This window comes from Schistocerca americana, chromosome 11 (assembly GCF_021461395.2).
Source record: "Schistocerca americana isolate TAMUIC-IGC-003095 chromosome 11, iqSchAmer2.1, whole genome shotgun sequence".
In the NCBI taxonomy this organism is placed as follows: domain Eukaryota; kingdom Metazoa; phylum Arthropoda; class Insecta; order Orthoptera; family Acrididae; genus Schistocerca; species Schistocerca americana.
This window is the reverse complement of record NC_060129.1, coordinates 197,990,824-198,013,987: the sequence shown is the minus strand read 5'-3', so window position 1 is coordinate 198,013,987 and position 23,164 is coordinate 197,990,824. Positions and strand designations below refer to the sequence as shown.

The 23,164-nt window shown below is 41.2% G+C and overlaps 1 protein-coding gene across 1 annotated transcript in view; it reads right to left on the bottom strand.

Moving 5' to 3' along the window:
* The window catches only part of LOC124554059, a 102,168-nt gene that overhangs the window by 4,239 nt on the left and 74,765 nt on the right, over positions 1-23,164 (bottom strand). The window contains exons 10-12 of the mRNA XM_047128100.1: positions 20,980-21,048; positions 7,890-7,949; positions 3,171-3,266 (exon numbers count right to left, since the gene is read on the bottom strand). Of these exons, the coding sequence (XP_046984056.1) occupies positions 3,171-3,266; positions 7,890-7,949; positions 20,980-21,048 (225 nt within the window). The remainder of the gene's footprint in view (positions 1-3,170; positions 3,267-7,889; positions 7,950-20,979; positions 21,049-23,164) is intronic.

Genomic DNA, 23,164 nt, shown 5'->3' with positions numbered 1-23,164 from the left:
GTTTATCGACTAATAAAGTCGTCAGAAGATCGAAACAAACTGCAAAACGGTTTAGAAAAAATATCTGAATGGTGTGAAAAGTGGCAGTTGACCCTAAATAATGAAAAGTGTGAGGTCATCCACACGAGTGCTAAAAGGAACTCATTAAACTTCGGTTACACAATAAATCAGTCTAATCTTAAAGCTGTAAATTCAACTAAATATCTAGGTATTACAATTATGAACAACTTAAATTGGAAAGAACGCATAGAAAATGTTGTGAGGAAGGCTAACCAAAGGCTGCATTTTATTGGCAGGACACTTAGAAAATGTAACAGACCTACTAAGGAAACTGCCTACACTACGCTTGTCCGTCCTCTTTTAGAATACTGCTGCGCGGTGTGGAATCCTTACCAGATAGGACAGACTGAGTACATCGAAAAAGATCAAAGAAGGGCAGCACGTTTTGTATTATCATGAAATATGGGAGAGTGTCACAGAAATGATACAGGATTTGGGATGAACATCATTAAAAGAAAGGCGTTTTTCATTGCGACGGAATCTTCTCGTGAAAATCCAATCACCAACTTTCTCCTCCGAATGCGAAAATATTTTGTTGAAACCGACCTACATTGGGCAGGAAAAAAAAAAACCACCACGGTCTCCTCTGTGTTTTGGGACTGAAAAGGCAACATTTTGGTCAAATTTCTGCCTCAGAGTGAGACCATCAATGCACAGTGATATTCTGAGACCCTAAAAAACAAATCTCAAAAGAAGCACATTGAAAACAAGCAGTAAGGGATGCCGACGAGACGAGACGAGTACACTCGCTGCACGATAACGCCTGTCCTCCCACGGCCGCAGCCACCCGAGCTTCAGATTATCGTCTTTTCACCTCCACGAAGGCACACACGAGTGGAATTAAATTTTCAATTGACGAGCAGGTTCAGAAAGACATTCTGAAGTGGGGAAGGAGCTGGCGGAAGAATTTTTTGAGGAGAGCGTTACGAAGTTTGTGACGTGGCTCACCGAGTGCTTTGATTGGGATTGGAAAAATAATCAACAAATGTATCAACAGTATCCTGTTATACTTTTTCAAATACTTTATTCTGAAACAAATATAAAAGTCCTGCACACTTACTTTCTGAACATGCAACACGATGCGCATATGCGCAACGTATCGCAAAAATGGTGCATAACTGTGTATGATTGTTTAGCATGTACGAAGACAGTGTGCACATTAATGATTTAAAGGTCGAAAGGTTACGTTTTCCTGTTCTCTGATAGAGGAAAACCTCAGGCCACGTACCTATGTCGAAGACGGTGCCACCGATCTATCTGAGTGCTGCACGACCCTCGGCAGACGGCTGTGACAAACTTTCACAGAGCACGTAGGCCCGACTGCGTTCGGAAGACTCTGCCACAGACGGGTCGACAGTGGGGTGGAGTCTGACGCAAAGTGATCCGACCAAATTTGGATTCCACTCCGGCACATATCAGGCTGCTGCCCAATTTGGTTCAGTACCTGTTGGCTTTATTTTGGATACATCTAGTAGTATATACAAATACGGAAGTGAGCATCGGAGTGTGAATAGTTAATCTTTTGGCAACGAATAGTGTGTGTGTGAGCGAGGATAAGACCGTGGAACAATACGTGGCCATCTACCCCTGGCAGTGCTGCTCCGTGTGCGGGGCATTCTGAGACACTGTCCAGAAGGGGCTCTCGACAGTTTAGGCCAATGGGGCACATCACACCGGCTGCAATTGAATCCCCCGACGTCGGCTGAGAAATGGGAGAGGTCGCTATGTGACGAATCTAGGGAGAGGGCCTCTTTACAATGCAACAGGCAGAGGGAACAGCCACCTGTCTTCTAACTCACTGGGGTATTCCAGTCACTGCTGGGATCTTAGCTGCAAGAAGGTGGGAGAAAAAGAGGGGCTAGCACCATCTACAAAGACGGGAACCACGCCTTTAGGCTTCTGCTCACTAAAGTTGTCCTTGTGGAGGCTAAACAGAGCACCTTAACACAGAGGTATCAGATACTTGCAATGCATTTTGGTAAACAGAATCAAAAAGCTCTGTGCTCCAAGCAGTCTGAACCCATTTTTGTTCACTGTAAAATGGAAATATCCTTAGTGGAGAGTTTTCATTCAATTTCTCACCTCTTTTTCTTGCACCAAAGAGTTGATACGGCAATTGTTGTGAAGCTGATTTGGGGCTACTCGTTGCCTGTGGGTAGACTTTAATAACCCTGTAGTGTCTGCTCGTGTTGTCTGATTTGCCTCTCGGAACCAGTGCAGCACAGTAAGAAAGACTGGCAACCCATCCCCCACCTTATCACGAGCTTCTTTTTCAAAGTGACGATTTCATTAGTTGTGACATGTCAGACGGCTCTTGGCCGACTCGAAGGGATGAACTTTTCTGCGAAATACATTTGTCTGCAACCTTTGTTGGTGATCTGAAGGAGACTAGCAATATAACTGTACACTGACGGTCCAAAACATTATCACCATCTCCTTTTGTAGCACGCTTGTCCAACTCTGGACTACACTTCGGCAGTGGTTTTGCGTGGTACGGATTCGGCAAGTCACAATAAGTTTCCAGAGTACTGTGGCACTAAATGTCTATACATAGGTCACACAGTACCTCGAAATTACAGGCTGATGGTTTGTGGGGACAGATCTGGTGCCTATTAGCGTCCTAGATGTGTACAAAATCTTTGAGATCGAGTGAATACGAGTGCCGAGAAGGTGAGTTCACAATCATCAGGTCAAAGATTCATGGATTTTACCCTAAAGCTAACAAACTGTTCCACCATTGGAAAGTGACAAAACGAATGGAAGTCAATAAGAACATGTTAGTCTTCTCAAAATTCCCATTTGTTCTTTTCAAAACATTCTTCACATTTTCTACTCCTTCCTTACTTAAGAAAAAAATCTCTGCTACTGGGAAACACAATGTTCCACAGCTCTGTATATTTGTTACTAAAGCATATCCAAAGCTTACAGTCCCGAAGGACCCGTGACACCCAGCAGTCCACAGCTGTACCCTGCTGAGTCTGTCGGAGTTACCCGGCATGTCTGCCACTCAAAGCTACCGTGGAGGCAGGTGTGTCATTATGCAAGCAGTAATAATTACATCCCCCAATTACAGTTCTTTGGGAAAATCTGATAAATATGTGAAAACTTACTTTATTCTCAGTTGCATCCACTCCTAAATATAAGTCTGGGTCCTGTTTAATAAGGACACCGAACCCTGAGACTGCTACTGGATCTTCTTCAAGAACCTGGAAAAAGGAAAATCGTTACTGTTAACTGAAGCTATAAGTGCATTTTTCCACATATTTCCACACAATTTTTGGTTCTCATTTCCAAGGAAAGGGGCAGGAGATACTATACACAGAGAAAAAACACATCCAATTCAAAACTTCTTTAAATGGTAAAAATCTGCATTGGTGGGTGAGCAGTTAGTTTCTTTTCCCAAGCAATCCTGACGTGGAATGAAGGGTATTACATACACAGAATGGATTTTGCTACATGAAATTTAATTATGTTAATCATTCACATTAAGATCTCTCAAATTTTGGAAATGTGTTACAAAATGTGAACAAAAATGACGCAAAATTACTTTCTACGTCATACTCTAAAACGAGCCGACACTGCATCGGAATACACACTGACGTGAAAAAAGTCACAGGATAGCAATATGCAGATATACAGATGACAGTAGTATAAGGTATAAAAGAGTTGTGCACGAGTGGAGTTGTCATTTGTACTCGGGTGATTCACACGAAGAGGTTTCTGACGCGATTACGGCCACACGACACAAACCGACAGTCTCGGAACACGGTACGGTAGTTGTGGCTAGACGCACGGGGCATTCCATTTTGAAAATCGTTACGCAGTTCAATATTCCGAGATCCACAGTGTCGAGAGTGTGCCGAGAATACCAAATTTCAGATACTACCTCTCACCACAGACAATACAGTGGCTGATAGCCTTTACCTAACGACTGACAGCAGCAGCATTTGCGCAGTGTTGTCAGTGTTAACTGACAAGCCGTACTGTGTCAAATAACTGCAGAAACAAATGCGGGGCGTACAACGAATGTACCTGTTAGGACACTGTGGCGAACTTTGGCAGCGGTGGGCTACGGCGACAGACGACTGACACGATTGCCTCTGTAAACAGAATCACACGAGTCCCAATTTCAGTCGGTAAGAGCTGACGGTAGCGTCAGATTGAGGCGAAGACCTCACGACGCCGTGGGCCCGAGTTGTCGACGAGGCACCGGTGCGAGCCGGTGGTGGCTCCGTAATGTCGTGGGCTGTGTTTACACGGAATGGACAGAGTCCTCTGGTCCGACAGAACTACTTGTAGACCATCTGCAGCCATTTACGGACTTCACGTTCCAAAACGACAATGGAATTTTTACAAATGGCCGAGCACTACGTGACCAGGCCACAACTGTTTGCGATCGAGGAAAGTCGAGGAGAATTTGGGCGAACGGTTCGGCTACCCAGATCGCCTGATGCGAATCCCGTCAAACATTTACGGGGCACAACTGAGAGGTCAGTTTACACACAAAATCCTGCACCTGCTACACTTTTCGTAATTATGGACGACCACAGAGCCAGCACGGCTCAGTATTTCCGCGCGGGACTTCTGATGACTTGCCGAGTCCGTGAAATGTTGCCCTGTGGCAGACACGAAGAGGTCCTACACCACATTAAGAGGTCTCCCAGGACTTTTGTCATCTCAGCGTAGTTTACTTAAGCTGAGAGACATACTACAGGTCCTGTATGTAAACTATGCTAATATGAGGGTAAGTCAATTATCATCCGCAAAGTAGTTACAAAATTTTTTTGTAATCAAGTAGGAAACTTACAAGAACATCATTTTTCGACATACTCTCCTCATATTTCAATGTATTCGGTTCATCATTGAACGAGCTTCCTGATGCTGTCACAGAAGAAGGTTCTCAGCTGATCACTGCTTCGTCCGCGGCAAATCGACGGCCCCTTAATGCCTGTTTGAGTGGACCGAACGGGTGATAGTCAGAAGGGGGCAAGATCAGGACTATATGGAGGATGATCCAGTACTTCAGATTTGAGTTTCTGGAGCGTTTCAGCAGTGTGGGCAGCAGTATGCGGACGGCATTGTCGTGCAACGACACCACACCTTTTGACAGTAATCCTTGGCATTTCTTCGAATTGCAGGCTTCAGCCTGGCAGTAAGCATCTTACTGTAATGTACGAGGGCAGTTCAATAAGTAATGCAACACATTTTTTTTCTCGGCCAATTTTGGTTGAAAAAACCGGAAATTTCTTGTGAAATATTTTCAAACATTCCCGCTTCGTCTCGTATAGTTTCATTGACTTCCGACAGGTGGCAGCGCTGTACGGAGCTGTTAAAATGGCGTCTGTAACGGATGTGCGTTGCAAACAACGGGCAGTGATCGAGTTTCTTTTGGCGGAAAACCAGGGCATCTCAGATATTCATAGGCGCTTGCAGAATGTCTACGGTGATCTGGCAGTGGACAAAAGCACGGTGAGTCGTTGGGCAAAGCGTGTGTCATCATGGCCGCAAGGTCAAGCAAGACTGTCTGATCTCCCGCGTGCGGGCCGGCCGTGCACAGCTGTGGCTCCTGCAATGGCGGAGCGTGCGAACACTCGTTCGACATGATCGACGGATCACCATCAAACAACTCAGTGCTCAACTTGACATCTCTGTTGGTAGTGCTGTCACAATTGTTCACCAGTTGGGATATTCAAAGGTTTGTTCCCGCTGGGTCCCTCGTTGTCTAACCGAACACCATAAAGAGCAAAGGAGAACCATCTGTGCGGAATTGCTTGCTCGTCATGTGGCTGAGGGTGACAATTTCTTGTCAAAGATTGTTACAGGCGATGAAACATGGGTTCATCACTTCGAACCTGAAACAAAACGGCAATCAATGGAGTGGCGCCACACCCACTCCCCTACCAAGAAAAAGTTTAAAGCCATACCCTGAGCCGGTAAACTCATGGTTACAGTCTTCTGGGACGCTGAAGGGGTTATTCTGTTTGATGTCCTTCCCCGTGGTCAAACGATCAACTCTGAAGTGTATTGTGCTACTCTTCAGAAATTGAAGAAACGACTTCAGCGTGTTCGTAGGCACAAAAATCTGAACAAACTTCTCCTTCTTCATTACAACGGAAGACCTCACACAAGTCTTCGCACCCGAGAGGAGCTCACAAAACTTCAGTGGACTGTTCTTCCTCGTGCACCCTACAGCCCCGATCTCGCACCGTCGGATTTCCATATGTTTGGCCCAATGAAGGACGCAATCCGTGGGAGGCACTACGCGGATGATGAAGAAGTTATTGATGCAGTACGACGCTGGCTCCGACATCGACCAGTGGAATGGTACCGTGCAGGCATACAGGCCCTCATTTCAAGGTGGCGTAAGGCCGTAGCATCAAATGAAGATTACGTTGAAATATAGTGTTGTGTAGCTAAAAGATTGGGGAATAACCTGGTTTATTTCAATGCTGAATAAAACAACCCCCGTTTCAGAAAAAAAAGTGTTGCATTACTTATTGAACTGCCCTCGTACATTGTTTATTGTTGTGTCTCTCTCTCTCTCCTTAATGTTCCAGCATTGGACCTCATACGTCCCAAAAAACCGTAAGCATCAGTTTACCTTCCATATCCTGCCATTTACTCTCCTGCTCGGAATGACGGGTCCGTGTTCTGACACGAGTAACAGACCCGTCTAAGAAGTTACCGTAGCGATCCAAATGTTTTTTGCAGATGTCTAAGTGCATTTATTTATGCAACTGTGTGAGTTGTTTTGGGACCCATCTTGCACAAATTTTATGAAACCCAAGTCTGTTGTGGATGATTTTGTAGGCAGAACCGTTGACTAATTTGCAGACGATGTGTGTCAACAGTTAATCATCTGTCTAAAAGAATCATTTCGTGTGAATGCTCAGTGGTTTCTTCATTTGTGGTGGTAAACGGTCGTCCGGCTCCTTCATCGTGCGTAATCCTCGTGCAATCATTTCGGAATTTTTCAATCCGTTCGTGGACACTCCGTTGTGGCTAAACACTGTTACCCTACTGTACCGAAAGTCTTCAATGAATTTCGGTCGCTGACACGCCTTCTGACAACAAAAGATGGATCACTGAACGTTGCACTTCTTTGGTGCAGACAGACAGCGGAGCAGCCACGATTAACAGCACGACAGTTATAAAGAAACTAACATAGCAGCTTGAAAATTGCAAAGATATAACAACAAATAAAGTAAGCGTCATCGACGTAAAACTACAGTACTATCAAAATAAACAAAACTATAACTACATTGAGGATAATAATTGACTTATTCTCATATGATGCTTCAGTGCAGTCACATAAAAAAATGTTAAAAAAAAAACACATTCTTTGGTCCAATTTAAAAAAATCATTTCAGAAATGGATGCCAGTGGTTAAAAGTATCTCAATTCCCTTAAATGCAAAGAACATAAATCTCAATGGACGTTTCACTTGGTGAATGTCTGTGTGCTTTTCTGTTGTTCATTTAGAATTGGAAACTACACTGCCTGACCAAATGTGAAGCAGTTGGAAGACACGGCTCGTGTCTACATTAGTAACTTTGTCCGCTTGTGCACCATTGGAGGGTCTGCAAATGATTAAAAGCTGCAATCCTCTGTGACAGGAAGAACAGCCACTAGAGTGCATTAGTGTTGCTACCAGGCCCGGCAGGGTATACAAACAGTGTCGTGTGTCGAGTGAGGAACGTACTCGTCACAGACAACATTATCAGCACTGACATCCGCACAGGTATCTCGAAGCTAAGTAGCAGCCAGCAACATTACTGATTGTGAGGCAAGCAAAGAATTAACAGAACTTGATGTTAGCAGCCACATACCTCTTTCTTAATTCTCTGCAGATCACAAATGGGAAGAGGATCATTACCAAGTGCACCACCCTGTAACAAGCCAATAACAAAAAAAATCATTTAATTAAATTAATTTTGATCACTGTGATTCTTCAGTGAATATATATGTGAAAAATATGGTCATGACATGGAGATTTCTGTCTTTCTATCTAATGGCAGTCTAAGCTTTGATGCATGCACTAATTGCATTCATGCTGTTGAAGTATGACTAACATCAGCACACTGTGTGTGTGTGTGTGTGTGTGTGTGTGTGTGTGCACGCGCGCGCGTGCGTGCAGGAAAAGTGGATTCAGTTACTCACAACCCAGGTTATGAAGCAACAGGGAAAGGTAAAAAGGTAAAACCTTTCCCTGTTGCTTCATAACCCGGGTTGTGAGTTACTGAATCCACTTTCTCTTCTTCCCTTTCTTTCCCCTCTCTCCACCCTGACGAAGGAACAAAGTTCCGAAAGCTAGGAACGTAAATTTTCTGTTCTGTTTTGTGTATCTATCAGCTGTACTGAGCTGAGGTAAGTACTGGCCAGCCCCTCTATCTCTTTGTTAGTATTTGTTTCACATCTTAATATGAGATTTTCCATTAATCATTTAAATGCCGGAGAGCAGCCCACGAATGCCAGAGGACGTGCACAGCATCAAATACGGCCACTGCAGAAGTGACTGACAATTGTAATATACAATCCTGAATTGTTTAAAAGTGCAAATAATAATGTTACCTCACTTTGTTACAGATTGTACTAATGATCAGAACAGTTTTTTGGGACATGAGGGCTCCGTGTTCGGAGTCGACTGTGTGTATCGGCCAGCGACGTATCTGTATTGCCGAGTGATTGTCCCAGAAACTGGAACACGGTACCACTTGCAGCTGCATATCTAGTGCATTCCGGGGACAACAAAAATTTGATTTCCAATATTTCATACGATTACTGGTCAAATTAAAAATTTTTAAATGTTATCATAATCCACACTTCTTATGTTAAATGTTTAACAGAATAGGCCAAGTATTACAGAAACTGTCAGCCTGTCTCGAGGCAGCATAACTAGTGGTGTGCAAATACCCAGACTCGATTCAGCCAGTATTTCACAGTAAGACTACTTACTAACTTCCAACACACTTTAAACATAATTTACAAAACTACTTCTCACTGACACACCACACAAAATGAAAAGAAAAAAGTTTATCGCTTACTACATTTTTGCTGTTCGTGCAATAAAACTGCGGCATCAGACATATTTTTTTTATTTTATTATTCTTTTTTAGTACCAATTCTACTCCCATAATACTTTTCAGACAGTAGCTGCATATATAACTGAATGTACCTGCAAAATATGAGGCGCATTTCAGGAGATATTATGTCATACACATTACTGGAGGTGTCAGTATAGAAATAGGGATTAGTGATCAAAATGTCACTGAAGTGACGACCGTTACTCAAATTAATAAATCCATCGAGAAGGCTGGGAACATATTTTTTGCTACAAAGAGCAGACAAGCATCTGCCAGTGTAGTATATACAGAGCCGGGCCCCCGCGCGTCGGACCGCGACCGTTCCGACACGACGCGCGTATCCCGCGAGTTGCCGCCCCGCGGCCCGCGACACGACTCCTTCGGAGACCGTTTTTGCACCGAGCCAGTATATCGCGTGTCCGGGTTCGGTGCCGATTACAAATGTTACGTTCGCAGGATTAATGCTACCGGGTGCTAACGAGAACCACTGTCACCGTCTGTGGGGAGCCCGTACAGTAACGGCACCGCACTGCCGTCTGGCACTAGCTCGCGTCCGCAGGTCACGCGGTTGTCGAGAGCCCGCAGATATTTGTCTGCCGCGAGATACGCGAGCCATTTCCCGACCTCCGGCACCCGGCCGTAGTCGCAGCTCCACTCCGGGCTACTCGGTCGACAGACCGACTGTCAGCTTGTACCGGATTTTCCATTGTTCGATTTTACTTAAGTGATCTGATGGACAGGGTGAGCTGCAAATCTGCAGCTGTTTCCTGTCGATGCTGTGGTATACGGGACAGTATCTTCAGTGAGGAACTGTACGAGGATACAAGATGACCTCGGAAAAATTTCTAGTTGCGTGATGGACGGCAGCTCGCCTTAAATGTAGAAAAATGTAAGTAAATGCAGATGAATAGAAAAAAGAATCTCGTAATGTTAAAACGCAGCACGTCGATTATATATTCAGCTGTAACCTTATGGAACACAATGAAAAGGAACGAGCAAATAAGGATGGTAGTAGCGGATGAATGGTTGACTTTAGCTTATTGGGATAATTTTAGGAAAGTGTGGTCCACCAGTCAAGGAGACAGTGTATAGGACACTAGTACAAACCATTTTCGAGAACTGCTGGAGTGTTTGGGATCCCCACCAGGTCGTTTTAAAGGAAAATATTGAAGCAATTCAGAGGCAGGATGCTAGGTCTGTTATCACTTCATTCGATCGACATGCAAATATTATGGAGATCGTTCGGGAACTGGAGTGGAAATCCCTGAAGGGAAAGTGACGTTCTTTTCGAGGAACACTAGTGACAAAATTTAGAGAACTGGCATTTGCAGCTGACTGCAAAACGATTTTACTGCCACTGACATACATTCTGTGTAAAGATCACGGAGATAAGGTAACAGAAATTAGGGCTCGTACAGAGGCAGACGGACGATCATTTTTCTCTTGCTCTCTTTCAGAGTTTAATTTCCCCATAATATTTGAATTAAATCATCCCTAAACAATTTTCCTTTAAATAAATATCATCGCTTCCTAAGACAACTGCCACTTTATCCTATTTCTTAAACACTGAAGCCGAAATAAAATTCTGTACGTCAGGAGTCAGTGTCTCAGTACTAGTAAATATGCCAAATAACTGATTACAAACAGTGATGGGTGCTCAAAGTCCCCTATTTTTAAAGTAGTAAATAATACTGTTTCTTGTTTGCTATAGTTCCAAACTATTTACTTGCAAATTGGCTATCGATAAGCAGACACTTTCCGCGTGGGAGTTTAATATTTCAAATGTCCTACAATGCCTCAAGCTATATAGAAAGCAGTAATAATAGCATCCATTTTATGAGTCTATTTTGGCATTCAAAATAACCTACAAAATAACCCCATGAGGGAGGGGGGACAGCGGAGGGTGGGGAGAAGAAAGATAGAAAGAAGAAGTCACACAAAAGGCTGTTCTACAATTATCTAGCATAGGCAACACAGGATCTGCAACTAGTTATAACTGATGATCTAGGTTCCACCTAAACCCCACTGACAAAATTTTGAAGGTTATTTAGAGATATCTTCTGAGTATTTTCATCTCCAGTGGCTTGTTACAGAGTAATAATTAGGGACTGGAAAATGTAGAATCTATTTTTGGTAAAATTTGCATCTATTATTTATTTATTTACTTACTTATTATTATTTATTTATTTTTTATTTATTTATTAATTTTTATTTATTATTATTATTATTATTATTATTATTATTATTATTATTATTATTTCTCTTTCCAGTCTCAGACATTATGTCTGGTTAAGAATGGAAACGGATGCGGACCTTGATCAAGCGTGACTTCCTTTTAACTGTACGGTACGTGTTATATTGCATTTAGGAACTTTCGGGTAATTGAACATGTATCAATAATTACAGATTTCTGCAGTTGTATATATAAGTTTGGTGTATTGCATTGATGTACTGGTGGATATTGTGTGGTATGACTCCTGTAGTTGATAGTATAATTGGTATGATGTCAACTTTATCCTGATGCCACATGTCTTTGACTTCCTCAGCCAGTTGGATGTATTTTTCAATTTTTTCTCCTGTTTTCTTTTGTATATTTGTTGTATTGGGTATGGATATTTCGATTAGTTGTGTTAATTTCTTCTTTTTATTGGTGAGTATGATGTCAGGTTTGCTATGTGGCGTTGTTTTATCTGTTATAATGGTTCTGTTCCAGTATAATTTGTATTCATCATTCTCCAGTACATTTTGTGGTGTATACTTGTATGTAGGAACGTGTTGTTTTAAAAGTTTATGTTGTAAGGCAAGCTGTTGATGTATTATTTTTGTGACATTGTCATGTCTTCTGGGGTATTCTGTATTTGCTAGTATTGTACATCCGCTTGTGATGTGATCTACTGTTTCTATTTGTTGTTTACAAAGTCTGCATTTAACCGTTGTGGTATTGGGATTTTTAATAATATGCTTGCTGTAATATCTGGTGTTTATTGTTTGATCCTGTATTGCAATTATGAATCCTTCCGTCTCACTGTATATATTGCCTTTTCTTAGCCATGTGTTGGATGCGTCTTGATCGATGTGTGGCTGTGTTAGATGATACGGGTGCTTGCCATGAAGTGTTTTCTTTTTCCAATTTACTTTCTTCGTATCTGTTGATGTTATGTGATCTAAAGGGTTGTAGAAGTGGTTATGAAGTTGCAGTGGTGTAGCCGAAGTATTTATATAAGTGATTGCTTTGTGTATTTTGCTAGTTTCTGGTCGTTCTATAAAGAATTTTCTTAAATTGTCTACCTGTCCATAATGTAGGTTTTTTATGTCGATAAATCCCCTTCCTCCTTCCTTTCTGCTTAATGTGAATCTTTCTGTTGCTGAATGTATGTGATGTATTCTATATTTGTGGCATTGTGATCGTGTAAGTGTATTGAGTGCTTCTAGGTCTGTGTTACTCCATTTCACTACTCCAAATGAGTAGGTCAATATTGGTATAGCATAAGTATTTATAGCTTTTGTCTTGTTTCTTGCTGTCAATTCTGTTTTCAGTATTTTTGTTAGTGTTTGTCTATATTTTTCTTTTAGTTCTTCTTTAATATTTGTATTATCTATTCCAATTTTTTGTCTGTATCCTAGATATTTATAGGCATCCGTTTTTTCCATCGCTTCTATGCAGTCGCTGTGGTTATCCAATATGTAATCTTCTTGTTTAGTGTGTTTTCCCTCGACTATGCTATTTTTCTTACATTTGTCTGTTCCAAAAGCCATACTTATATCATTGCTGAATCCTTCTGTTATCTTTAGTAATTGGTTGAGTTGTTGATTTGTTGCTGCCAGTAGTTTTAGATCATCCATGTATAGCAAATGTGTGATTTTGTGTGGGTATGTTCCAGTAATATTGTATCCATAATTTGTATTATTTAGCATGTTGGATAGTGGCAAGGCAGAACCAGAAAGGACTTAATGAGTCTCCTTGGTATATTCCACGCTTAATCTGTATTGGCTGTGATGTGATATTATTTGAATTTGTTTGTATATTAAGTGTGGTTTTCCAATTTTTCATTACTATGTTTAGGAACTGTATCAATTTAGGATCTACTTTGTATATTTCCAATATTTGTAGTAACCATGAGTGGGGTACACTATCAAAAGCTTTTTGGTAATCAATGTATGCGTAGTGTAGCGACCTTTGTTTAGTTTTAGCTTGATATGTCACCTCTGCATCTATTATCAGTTGCTCTTTACATCCTCGTGCTCCTTCGCAACAGCCTTTTTGTTCTTCATTTATAATTTTGTTCTGTGTTGTATGTGTCATTAATTTCTGTTTAATGACTGAAGTTAATATTTTGTATATTGTTGGTTGGCATGTTATGGGGCGATATTTAGCTGGGTTCGCTGTGTCTGCTTGATCTTTAGGTTTCAGATATGTTATTCCGTGTGTAAGTGTATCAGGGAATGTGTATGGGTCTGCAATGTAACTGTTAAATAATTTAGTTAGATGTGAATGTGTTGAGGTGAACTTCTTTAACCAGAAATTTGCTATTTTATCATTTCCAGGGGCTTTCCAATTGTGAGTAGAATTAATTGCTTGGGTGACTTCATGTTGCAAAATTATCACTTCAGGCATTTGTGGTATCATCTTGTATGTGTCTGTTTCTGCTTGTATCCACCGTGCATGCCTGTTATGTTGTACCGGGTTTGACCATATGTTGCTCCAGAAGTGTTCCATGTCTGTTATGTTTGGTGGATTGTTTATTTTAATGTGTGTGTTATCTATTGTCTGGTAAAATTTCTTTTGGTTTGTGTTGAATGTTTGGTTTTGTTTCCTTCTATTTTCACTTTTTTTGTATCTTCTGAGTCGTTTGGCTAATGCTTGTAATTTCTGCTTCTTTTCGTCTAATTGCTCTGTCGCTTCTTGTTGTGAGATTTTACCTAACCTTTTTCGTTTTTTTTCCAAGATTTCATTTCTTATAAATTGTGTTAGCTGTCCGATGTCTTTTCTCAGTTTTTCTATTTTGATCTGTAGCCTGTGTTGCCATGCTGGTTTTGTGGGTTTCTTCTGTGTGTTGGTTGGTTCTGATCTCTGCCTAGTGTGTATATTTAGTGTAGTGAGTGCTCCTATATAAACCAGTAGTTGTAACTCTTCCATAGTTGTGTTTTCATTTATTTTGTTGTGTATGATTGTGTTGATAGTTTTTATTGTTGTTTCGACTTGTGGGTTATTTGGTGGTCTATGCAAGAATGGTCTAATGTCTGTATTTGTGTCTTTGTATTCTATATATGTCAGCTGAAATTTTTCTTCCATATCTAACATGTGTGTCACTTTGTGTTCTATTTGTGCTTGTTCTGGTGGCTGTCTTAAGATTTCGTTTTCCTCCGATTGTTTAATTGATGGGTGTTGTTCTTTGTTTGTTTGCTCTGGGATGTTTGAGTCCATTACTGTATTTTCTTCTTCTTCTGATTGCACATTATTTTGTTCCAGTATTTGTTGTACTTGTTGTTTGATGTTTTCTAATTCTGACTGGGGTATCCTGTTATTTTTGATTATTACACGGATCTGATCAGCTAGTCGTTGTTCTGTTAAAAATTTTAATTCTGGGTATCTGGTAATAAATGTTGTGTATACTTGTGATCTGTATCCAGTTGTGTTGGTTCCTAGGTTTGTTGCTTGGTAATAACAGAACATGAGGTGTCGATTAACTTCATCTGACCATCTCATCCTCTGTCTTTGTTTTCCTTCTAGGGTGGTTGCAGGAAGCATATCCTGCAAAACACCTCTATTTGGATTTAAATCATTTTCCAGTTGGCTAGCAGTGTCGTTACCACTGTGGGCGGGCATAGGGTTCAAGCGTCGTCCCCGACCATGACGGCGCTTGTCCGAGGCTTCTTTAGTTCTGTCTTGAACCAACTAATCACACTAAAAGGGGGGTTAGCCCTATTAGTGGTTTGTTCTTTTCGTCGCCTTTTACAACTGGCAGAACATACCGGAGGCCTATTCTTTTCCCGGGCCTCCACGGGGATTATTATTATTATTATTATTATTATTATTAGTAGTAGTAGTAGTAGTAGTAGTAAATGATTTGATGGACAAATTTAATAGGTTGCCACACTACACAAGTGAAGACAATTACAATCGACTGTTAAAACAATCGACTGTTGATTGGAACATATGCTTTTGCCGAAATTTCATCAGGTTTTGTTTTCTTCTTTTGGCTGTATTCATACTTTCAACAAATGACAATCTGTTACGGAGCGGCAGCATTTTCCCACCAGCCAACAGAGTTGTTCTCTTAACTAATGTGTTTGTAACATTATTTTTCTTTTCCCGGCCAATTCAATAATTAAAACTTCTGCAGAATATTAAGGTCGACATTTTGTGAACCGTCATAGTCACACGACCCACACCTGACACTGCTGCAGACAAAACCGACGAGCCACTCGGAACAGAAAATAACTCTATTCAAATGTTAGGGGAGGAATTGTAGCACAGCTGAAATACATGACGGGGTTTCTTTCCCAATCGTTATACTGTAGCGTGTGGACACTACGTGCTAACACACAGCATGAGCGTAGACAAACTAGAATTTTGACCGCCAGCGGCAAGAGGAGTAGTGTGCGGAGACAAGTCCCAGCTCCCTGTCACGGGGCAGTCATCCTGCACTGGCGTTCTACAAAAGCAGAACTGACACTTTGGCACAGGGATCATAAATCCCTTCTGGTGTTCTGAGATTTATAAATTAAATGCACTTATTTCAAAATAAGAAAACAACGAGGGAATGGCTACTGCGAAATTTCTCGTCGAGACTGTTTGAGTACCGTAACGGGGCAGTTTGGACCCGACCTCTAGCATTACTTGAGGTGACTGCAGTTCGAAAGAGCTGCCACCTAAAATTGGCACATTAAGTGACAGCCTTATGTCAGCTTCTGAACTTTGACAAACTAATGAACACACACACACGCACACACACACACACACACACACACACACACACACACACACACAATTACTTTGTTCTAAAATGCATTATGTGTCACGCATTTTAAACAAACTTTCGACCTCTCACAATTGGTGCCGCACCAGAGCATCGAGCACACTGATGCGTCATTATGTTTGTGCACTTTTTATTTTACAAACAGTTCTTATGCACATCATCTTCCCAAACTTTCCAGTAACTGAAAACTGGTTACATTTTCAATATTTATGTACAGAAAATTTCGAGCCATAAAGTAGTTCACCCACGTACAATTCACTACGAAATAGCGTTGTAACATTACGAGTCAAGACAGCTGTAACGGAACTTGAATAGCGTAAAGTTATCGTTAAAAACGCACGCCGCGCGATTTGTTATGATTTGGTCGGTCATAATAGTAGTAACATGCTTTTGAATACAATTAAAATATAACGGCGATACCTGTTTAGCGTTATTGGAAATAATATGTAATAAATTAATGAGTAAGGTAGCCGATCCTATAAGAAGAGGTAAAATTGGGCATATTAAGGTGTTTTGCTTTATATCGACTAAGCCGATGATACGGCGTCTTTTTTTTCCGTTTACTCTTAGAAGAAGAAGAAAAAAAAAAATAAAACAAGTAACGAAGTGCTAATTGTGCGTTGTGAAAAATATAGGGGCGAATTTTAAATAGCTACAGTGTATAATCAGACTAACAAATGGACATTCAGTTACGCGAAATAGCGGACAGTGAAGTGTGGTCATTAAATTGAGTACACCTACAGGGCGGTCAATTCCGGGATAAGTCTATTCGCATCTCACGAGGGACGCGGTATTGAGACCGTTTTTTATTTTAAATTATATCGCGGAGAGCGGGCCTCAATTTATAAAAATGAGAAAAGCTGTATCATTATCATTGACTGTTGGTGTTAAGCAACCAAAACTGTTCATCAAAGGGTTTCGGTGAATGAGTGGTGAATGCGAAATGAAACTGTGAACGAAGTTATGTTAAATAAAGCAGAAGAGACAAGACAGTTTGGTCGTATCTGTTATTATTCCATAAACCGTAACATTTATTCTCGTTGTACGAAGCCTTTATAGACGATCGTTATGACAATTTGCTTTGAAGGGATCTCGTTACGAGTTAAGTTTTGGGGACCTGGTCAACAGGGGATAGTTCGTAGATCTTAACTACTGCAGCTATTCTGGAATCAGGTGCTACCGTGATCGTTGTGTGTTGTCAATGGCTTAAGGTCATCATATCTCATGCTCTAATATCGACGCGCCTTTCCTCTTGGTATAACGGTGTCTCACGGTAACCACGACAACGCCGACAGCGAAGGAAGATACGGTAGAGCGTCTTATTAGGCAAATTTTGCAGTTTTGCATTTTGAGGCAGAATTTGCATCTAAATTCACATTTATCGCAAAATGTGAACTTTTCCGGATCCTCGTAATAACGTAATTTTGATTTATTCTCTTTCTTACTCGATTTACTTATGTTTCTGTGAAAGTATTTCCACAAGAAGCCTATAGCATGCAACCACGAAAACATACAACACAAACACACACAGATACAAAAGTGCTGTGACATCATTGCAATCACTGTGGGCTAATAACAGTGTAGTCCTGCCGCTCTTCCACAGTATTCGACGACCCCCGTCACGAGGTGGGTATCGGTAAAACTATCGATGCTGCCACGTATCGCCGCTATCGTACGACTGACACTGCCGGAAATGCAATCCCGAGGCAGAACTGAGCAGGACTGAATGCAAGCCTGAGGGTCAACAGTACAGTGGGCTTTACTGTTGCCAACGGCAGTTACTACGAGTGGACGTGTCTCGTTGTGAACCAAACTTTTCCCAAAGGGCGTATCCTCTACATTTGCACCGTTGTGCCGATATCTTAAGTACAATACAGGTGCAAACACAAATGGGAGTAACAAATCAAACAATATGCAACTATAAATTGTATAGGTTAATTACAGTCTTTTGCAACTGTAACGAAAGTCTTATTAGGACCAGACGAATTTCTCTTTATTCTAAACTATGCTCAGTGGTCAGGTTTTTTGTTATTTAATGCACTGTTCTCCTTCTTCTGTGTGCATGTATTGGGGTTTTTGCGCATAGCACTTTCACTACGCTAAATATATTCACATTTCTGTGCTGAGCCATTTCGGGCTCTGTAACAAGCCGTGTGCCCTTTATACAAAAATTCTCAGAAAAATTCCTAAGCGAGCTCTGAAATGTTGTTAGTGGAGTTGTGGTTCAGCCTGCACAAAAACGTACGGCTCAAAACTTAACACGACACAGAAACACACGATACGGTAACGCTCGTCACCTGTAATGCCTGTTATCGAGTCTCTTCGTCAATTCTAAGCCTGCGTCTGTCATTTATACCAGAAAACTGTCTAGTACTCACAATACACTTTCATTTCTCTATGAACAGGAAAAATGATAATTTCTGACCATAAATAAATGGCGGGGCTATAAAGAATTAAAGAATCTTGGCATGCAGACTAGATTTTGTTTGTTAAAGTTTCTACAGTATGGTAATGACTAGGTCAGGGTTAACTTTTGGTACTGTAATATAGATGACTTTACAGTGAAATTACGAGAAATCAAAGAGAAATTCATAGTCACACAACCCACACCTGACACTGCTGCAGACAAAACCGACGAGCCACTCGGAACAGAAAATAACTCTATTCAAATGTTAGGGGAGGAATTGTAGCACAGCTGAAATACATGACGGGGTTTCTTTCCCAATCGTTATACTGTAGCGTGTGGACACTACGTGCTAACACACAGCACGAGTGTAGACAAACTAGAATTTTGACCGCCAGCGGCAAGAGGAGTAGTGTGCGGAGACAAGTCCCAGCTCCCTGTCACGGGGCAGTCATCCTGCACTGGCGTTCTACAAAAGCAGAACTGACACTTTGGCACAGGGATCATAAATCCCTTCTGGTGTTCTGAGCTTTATAAATTAAATGCACTTATTTCAAAATAAGAAAACAACGAGGGAATGGCTACCGCGACATGTAAGGTGTGTCTCATATTGTAGTGGACCACAGCTGTACCTCCTCAACAAGTAGTCGTTTGCCACAGCACAGACCAATCTTGTAGCTCAGTGTCTAAGAGTAGATTGGCCACTCTGTGTCTGGTATAAGTTCAGCTCAACTGTCTTTACATCATTCTGAATGGAGAAGAGTTTCCACTTGAAATCTTATTTCATAACCCAAAGACTGAACCTAATCATTAAGTTTGTAAGAGTTTCAGCACATAAGTTTCATAGATATTAAAACATTGGCTGCACAATATAATAATACATCACAAATAGCCTTCTTTGTTTAAGGTTCTTTCAATTAGCAACAACCGTAATAACACCACCAAACTGACACAGCGACACCGCTACGATTACTCTCTTCCCGATCTGACATATACAGTTACTATTTTGTGGTTACAGAACTTGTTTAAGTTTGTTCAGTACCTGTTATCAGTTTTACAGAACGGGACAGTACTACTAAAGAGTCACAGCATGTGAAAGATACACTTTGGGGTGAAAGCCTGCTCGATCACACAGTTTCTACCTGCCTTCAATTCAATCCAATCTTCAACTACCTTATTTCCCGAATCTAAGCCACACCTGAAATTTGAGACTCTAAATTCAATGGGAGAGAAAAGTTTTAAGCCGTACCTCCAAATAGAAACAAAGTTGGTCCATTGTAACATGACACACGATTTAGGTCAAATGGATAAAGATACACCCACAGTAGTTTGGTTCGAGTCGTAAGCTTAAACGTTAAGCTTTACCAAGTAGCCCCTGCTACGTGTCACACGCTCCGTCCTTATTTGTACGGGTACCCTTTTTTTTTCACGTGCTTCATCTGGTTTGAATCAATTGCTTATTTTGCTTTGATCTGATAAGTGCCGTTCTCTTTGTTATAGGTGTTTACGTCACTCTAAGTCGAAAATGCATTACTGCACTGCGTCACGCATTGTTTGTTGCATTCTGATAATGACTGTTTACGACCTGTTGCCACTCGTGGCACGGTTTGCTTTTGTGTGTGCTACAGGGGATTCCAATAAAAAGAGAGAGAGAGAGAGAGAGAGAGAGAGAGAGAGAGAGAGAGAGAGAGAGAGAGAGAGGAATTGTCTCTTAAGCGAAACAATGGCAAGAGACTGCTATTTGTTGTTACTTACACTGCTGCTTTCTTTGATAAATGATCAACAAGAACCAAATAATAGACTGCGTTTGATAGAAGTTGTTCTGAACGAAAGTTCAGCTAAAATTTTTCTCCATTTGAAAATCTTTGCAGACGCCTCTTTAGTACATTACATTCTGCACAGAAATTAGAGTCATCTCAGATTTAAAAAATCTAGTCAGTCGTCGTGCTTCATTTCTGACTGTATCACTATTAGGCATAAGAATAATACAAATACAAACATGACACAATATGTATATTCTTCCGCATTTGCTGTTGTCTCACTTCAGTTTCGTAGTTTATTAGGCAGACAGGATTTAAATGAGATGGCGGCAAACACGAAAGAATACACGGCATAATGTTTACATTCTTCTACCTTTTCTTTTAATTTATTTACTGACACAGAGGGTTTGGCGCCAGTATTTATCGTTGTGCCTGCAAAGCATGCCTGTGTAGCGCTACATATATTTGACGGCAGAAGTTAGTTGTGAAGGCACCTATCAACATTTTTCAGAACTTCCGCTTACTTTGCACTCGATTCTAAGCCGCAGGCAGTTTTTTGGATTACAAAAACTGGAAAAAAAGTGCAGCTTAGATTCGAGTAAATACGGTACTCAACTGCTGAACAATGAACAGAATGCAGCGTAATTAACCACAGCAACACGAGAAAAATAGCCAAGTGAAGATGCACTCACCTCTTCCTCGATGCTCAGGGGATCCCGCGTGGTATCGAGGCTGTCGGGCAGCTCACACTTGTGCAGAAACTGAAAAGAAGTAAACAGAGTTGCTCTCATTTTTGCATATACATACTTAAATCGTGTCGTGACCACACTCAAATGTTTTGTCTACAACGTGCAGCATATCAGATACCCAGATTTGGCTCAACATAATTTGATGCCCACAGTAATTGACATGTTGGGTACCCCACACCCCAACCTAAATAACTGAGTTTTAATGCTACATTTGTTATAGGGTAATACAATCATAATGTCTACCTAAGTCAGGTGAGAGTGTGTAGATCACAGATTTAGCAAAAATGGGTGCATGACAATAAAACAGGACCTAACCATCATACCTACACTAGAAAACACAAAAAATTGCTAACCTAACAACTGTACGACAGTAAGGAAAAGCAAATACAGTCTGTCCAAAGAAAACCTTCGGCTGTCACCAAAGATTATATAAACTTAGCCTTTGAACAACAAAGGAGATCTAGAAATCAAAGTGTTTATACTTGCACGCACCATCAGCCCAGTGAAGTGAAAAATGTGTGTGTAAACAGAATAAACAAGGATAGAAAGGGGTGGAATTTAGAAGTACTGACAGGCAACAAAGGGACAGACAACACATCATTATTAAAAATGTAATTCTTCTATATTTCAATATTATGTAAAACAAATTATACTCAAGTATAAACTGGCTCTGTAAACTACACTCCTGTTGGTCTCCATTTAGTCTTTATGGAGTTACATCTGTACAGACACTAAGCGTTTTAATAGTGAATATTGAATGAGTCTCCTCTGAGCCACTGTAAAGTACTTTCAGTTGCTGTTAAGCACGCATTCAGTAATGTTCTTACAGTTCGCAACAGTCATTCTGTAATTAACAAGCACAGTCAGTCGCCACTAGATATATTTGCATACAAACACACGCATTCAAATCGTCACAAAAGCTACTTTCAGTGACACTCGTCTACTGACGCTAGACTTTGTGACGCTACGTATGTGGCTGACATATTTTGTGAAAGTAATGGAGCTCAGTAGCAGCTAGGTGGTCACTGTAAAAATAAATGTATAATACAAAAAATTTGAACATCCAAAGTGCCATCTTCATAATTTAAAATTGTTCCAAGCACCAATGTGTTATACTGAGCAAGCAATAGGAGTTTCTACAGCATATTACGATCAGTAATATCACAAGCCACCTGCAAAATTTGAGATCATTATACTGTCCGTTAAGGATGTGACTGGCTATATAGGAAAAGAAAGAGGTAAATTACTGTAGTAGACAAACCTACAAGCAGATAAATGCACATTCAAAGGCAGCCAAAGATGTTCACCGAATTCGTAAAAAAGCAGGAATGTACAGAACGCCGTGAACTTACGGCAGATGTAAGTCGGTACTACAGTGAGAATGGAAAAAAAACAAACGGAGGAGTACAAAGGGAACTGTCGGAGGGGAGAAACAGATAGCTCTGCTGACGAGGAACGAGTTTCGCAGTCAGGAAATCGGAGGGGCTCAATATGACGTGACCCAGACTGAGGCAGCCACAAGTAGGAATGACAATACACTGTGCAGAAAGATGTACGATACTGCCAGGTGTGACAGTAATTTCAGCTGCAAAGATATGTGCAGTAGGCTGAGTGAAGTGCATCAGCAGTGCACTCCCACTAAGGTCCAGCGGTGCCAGTGTCTGGGAACAGCCAACTCAGTCCGCCAGTCATTCATTCACTCACTCCCTCCCTACGTCTAATCGGGGAGGAGGACCTTCACGGACACGAAACGCATTCATCTGTGTACCCTGTTAAACTATCACTCCACTGTTTATTTCTATTGTGCTTGTCCCAGTTACACTTAATCAATTAAATCAGAAAGAAAGCTGCCACTATAAAACAGCTGCTACATCTTCACTTAGCACACTGGACTGGCATTTGGGAGGATGACGGTTCAAACCCACCATCCGGCCATCCCGAATTAGGTTTTCCACGATTTCCCTAAATCGCTTCAGACAAATGCCGAAAGGGCACGCCCAACTTCCTTCCCTAATCCGACGGGAACGAATAGCTCGGTGTTCGGTCTCCTCCCCGAAACCGATCCGACTTTACTACACGGCTACTTTTCGTATCCTACTGTCGGCGTAATACTTCTCGATTACACTAG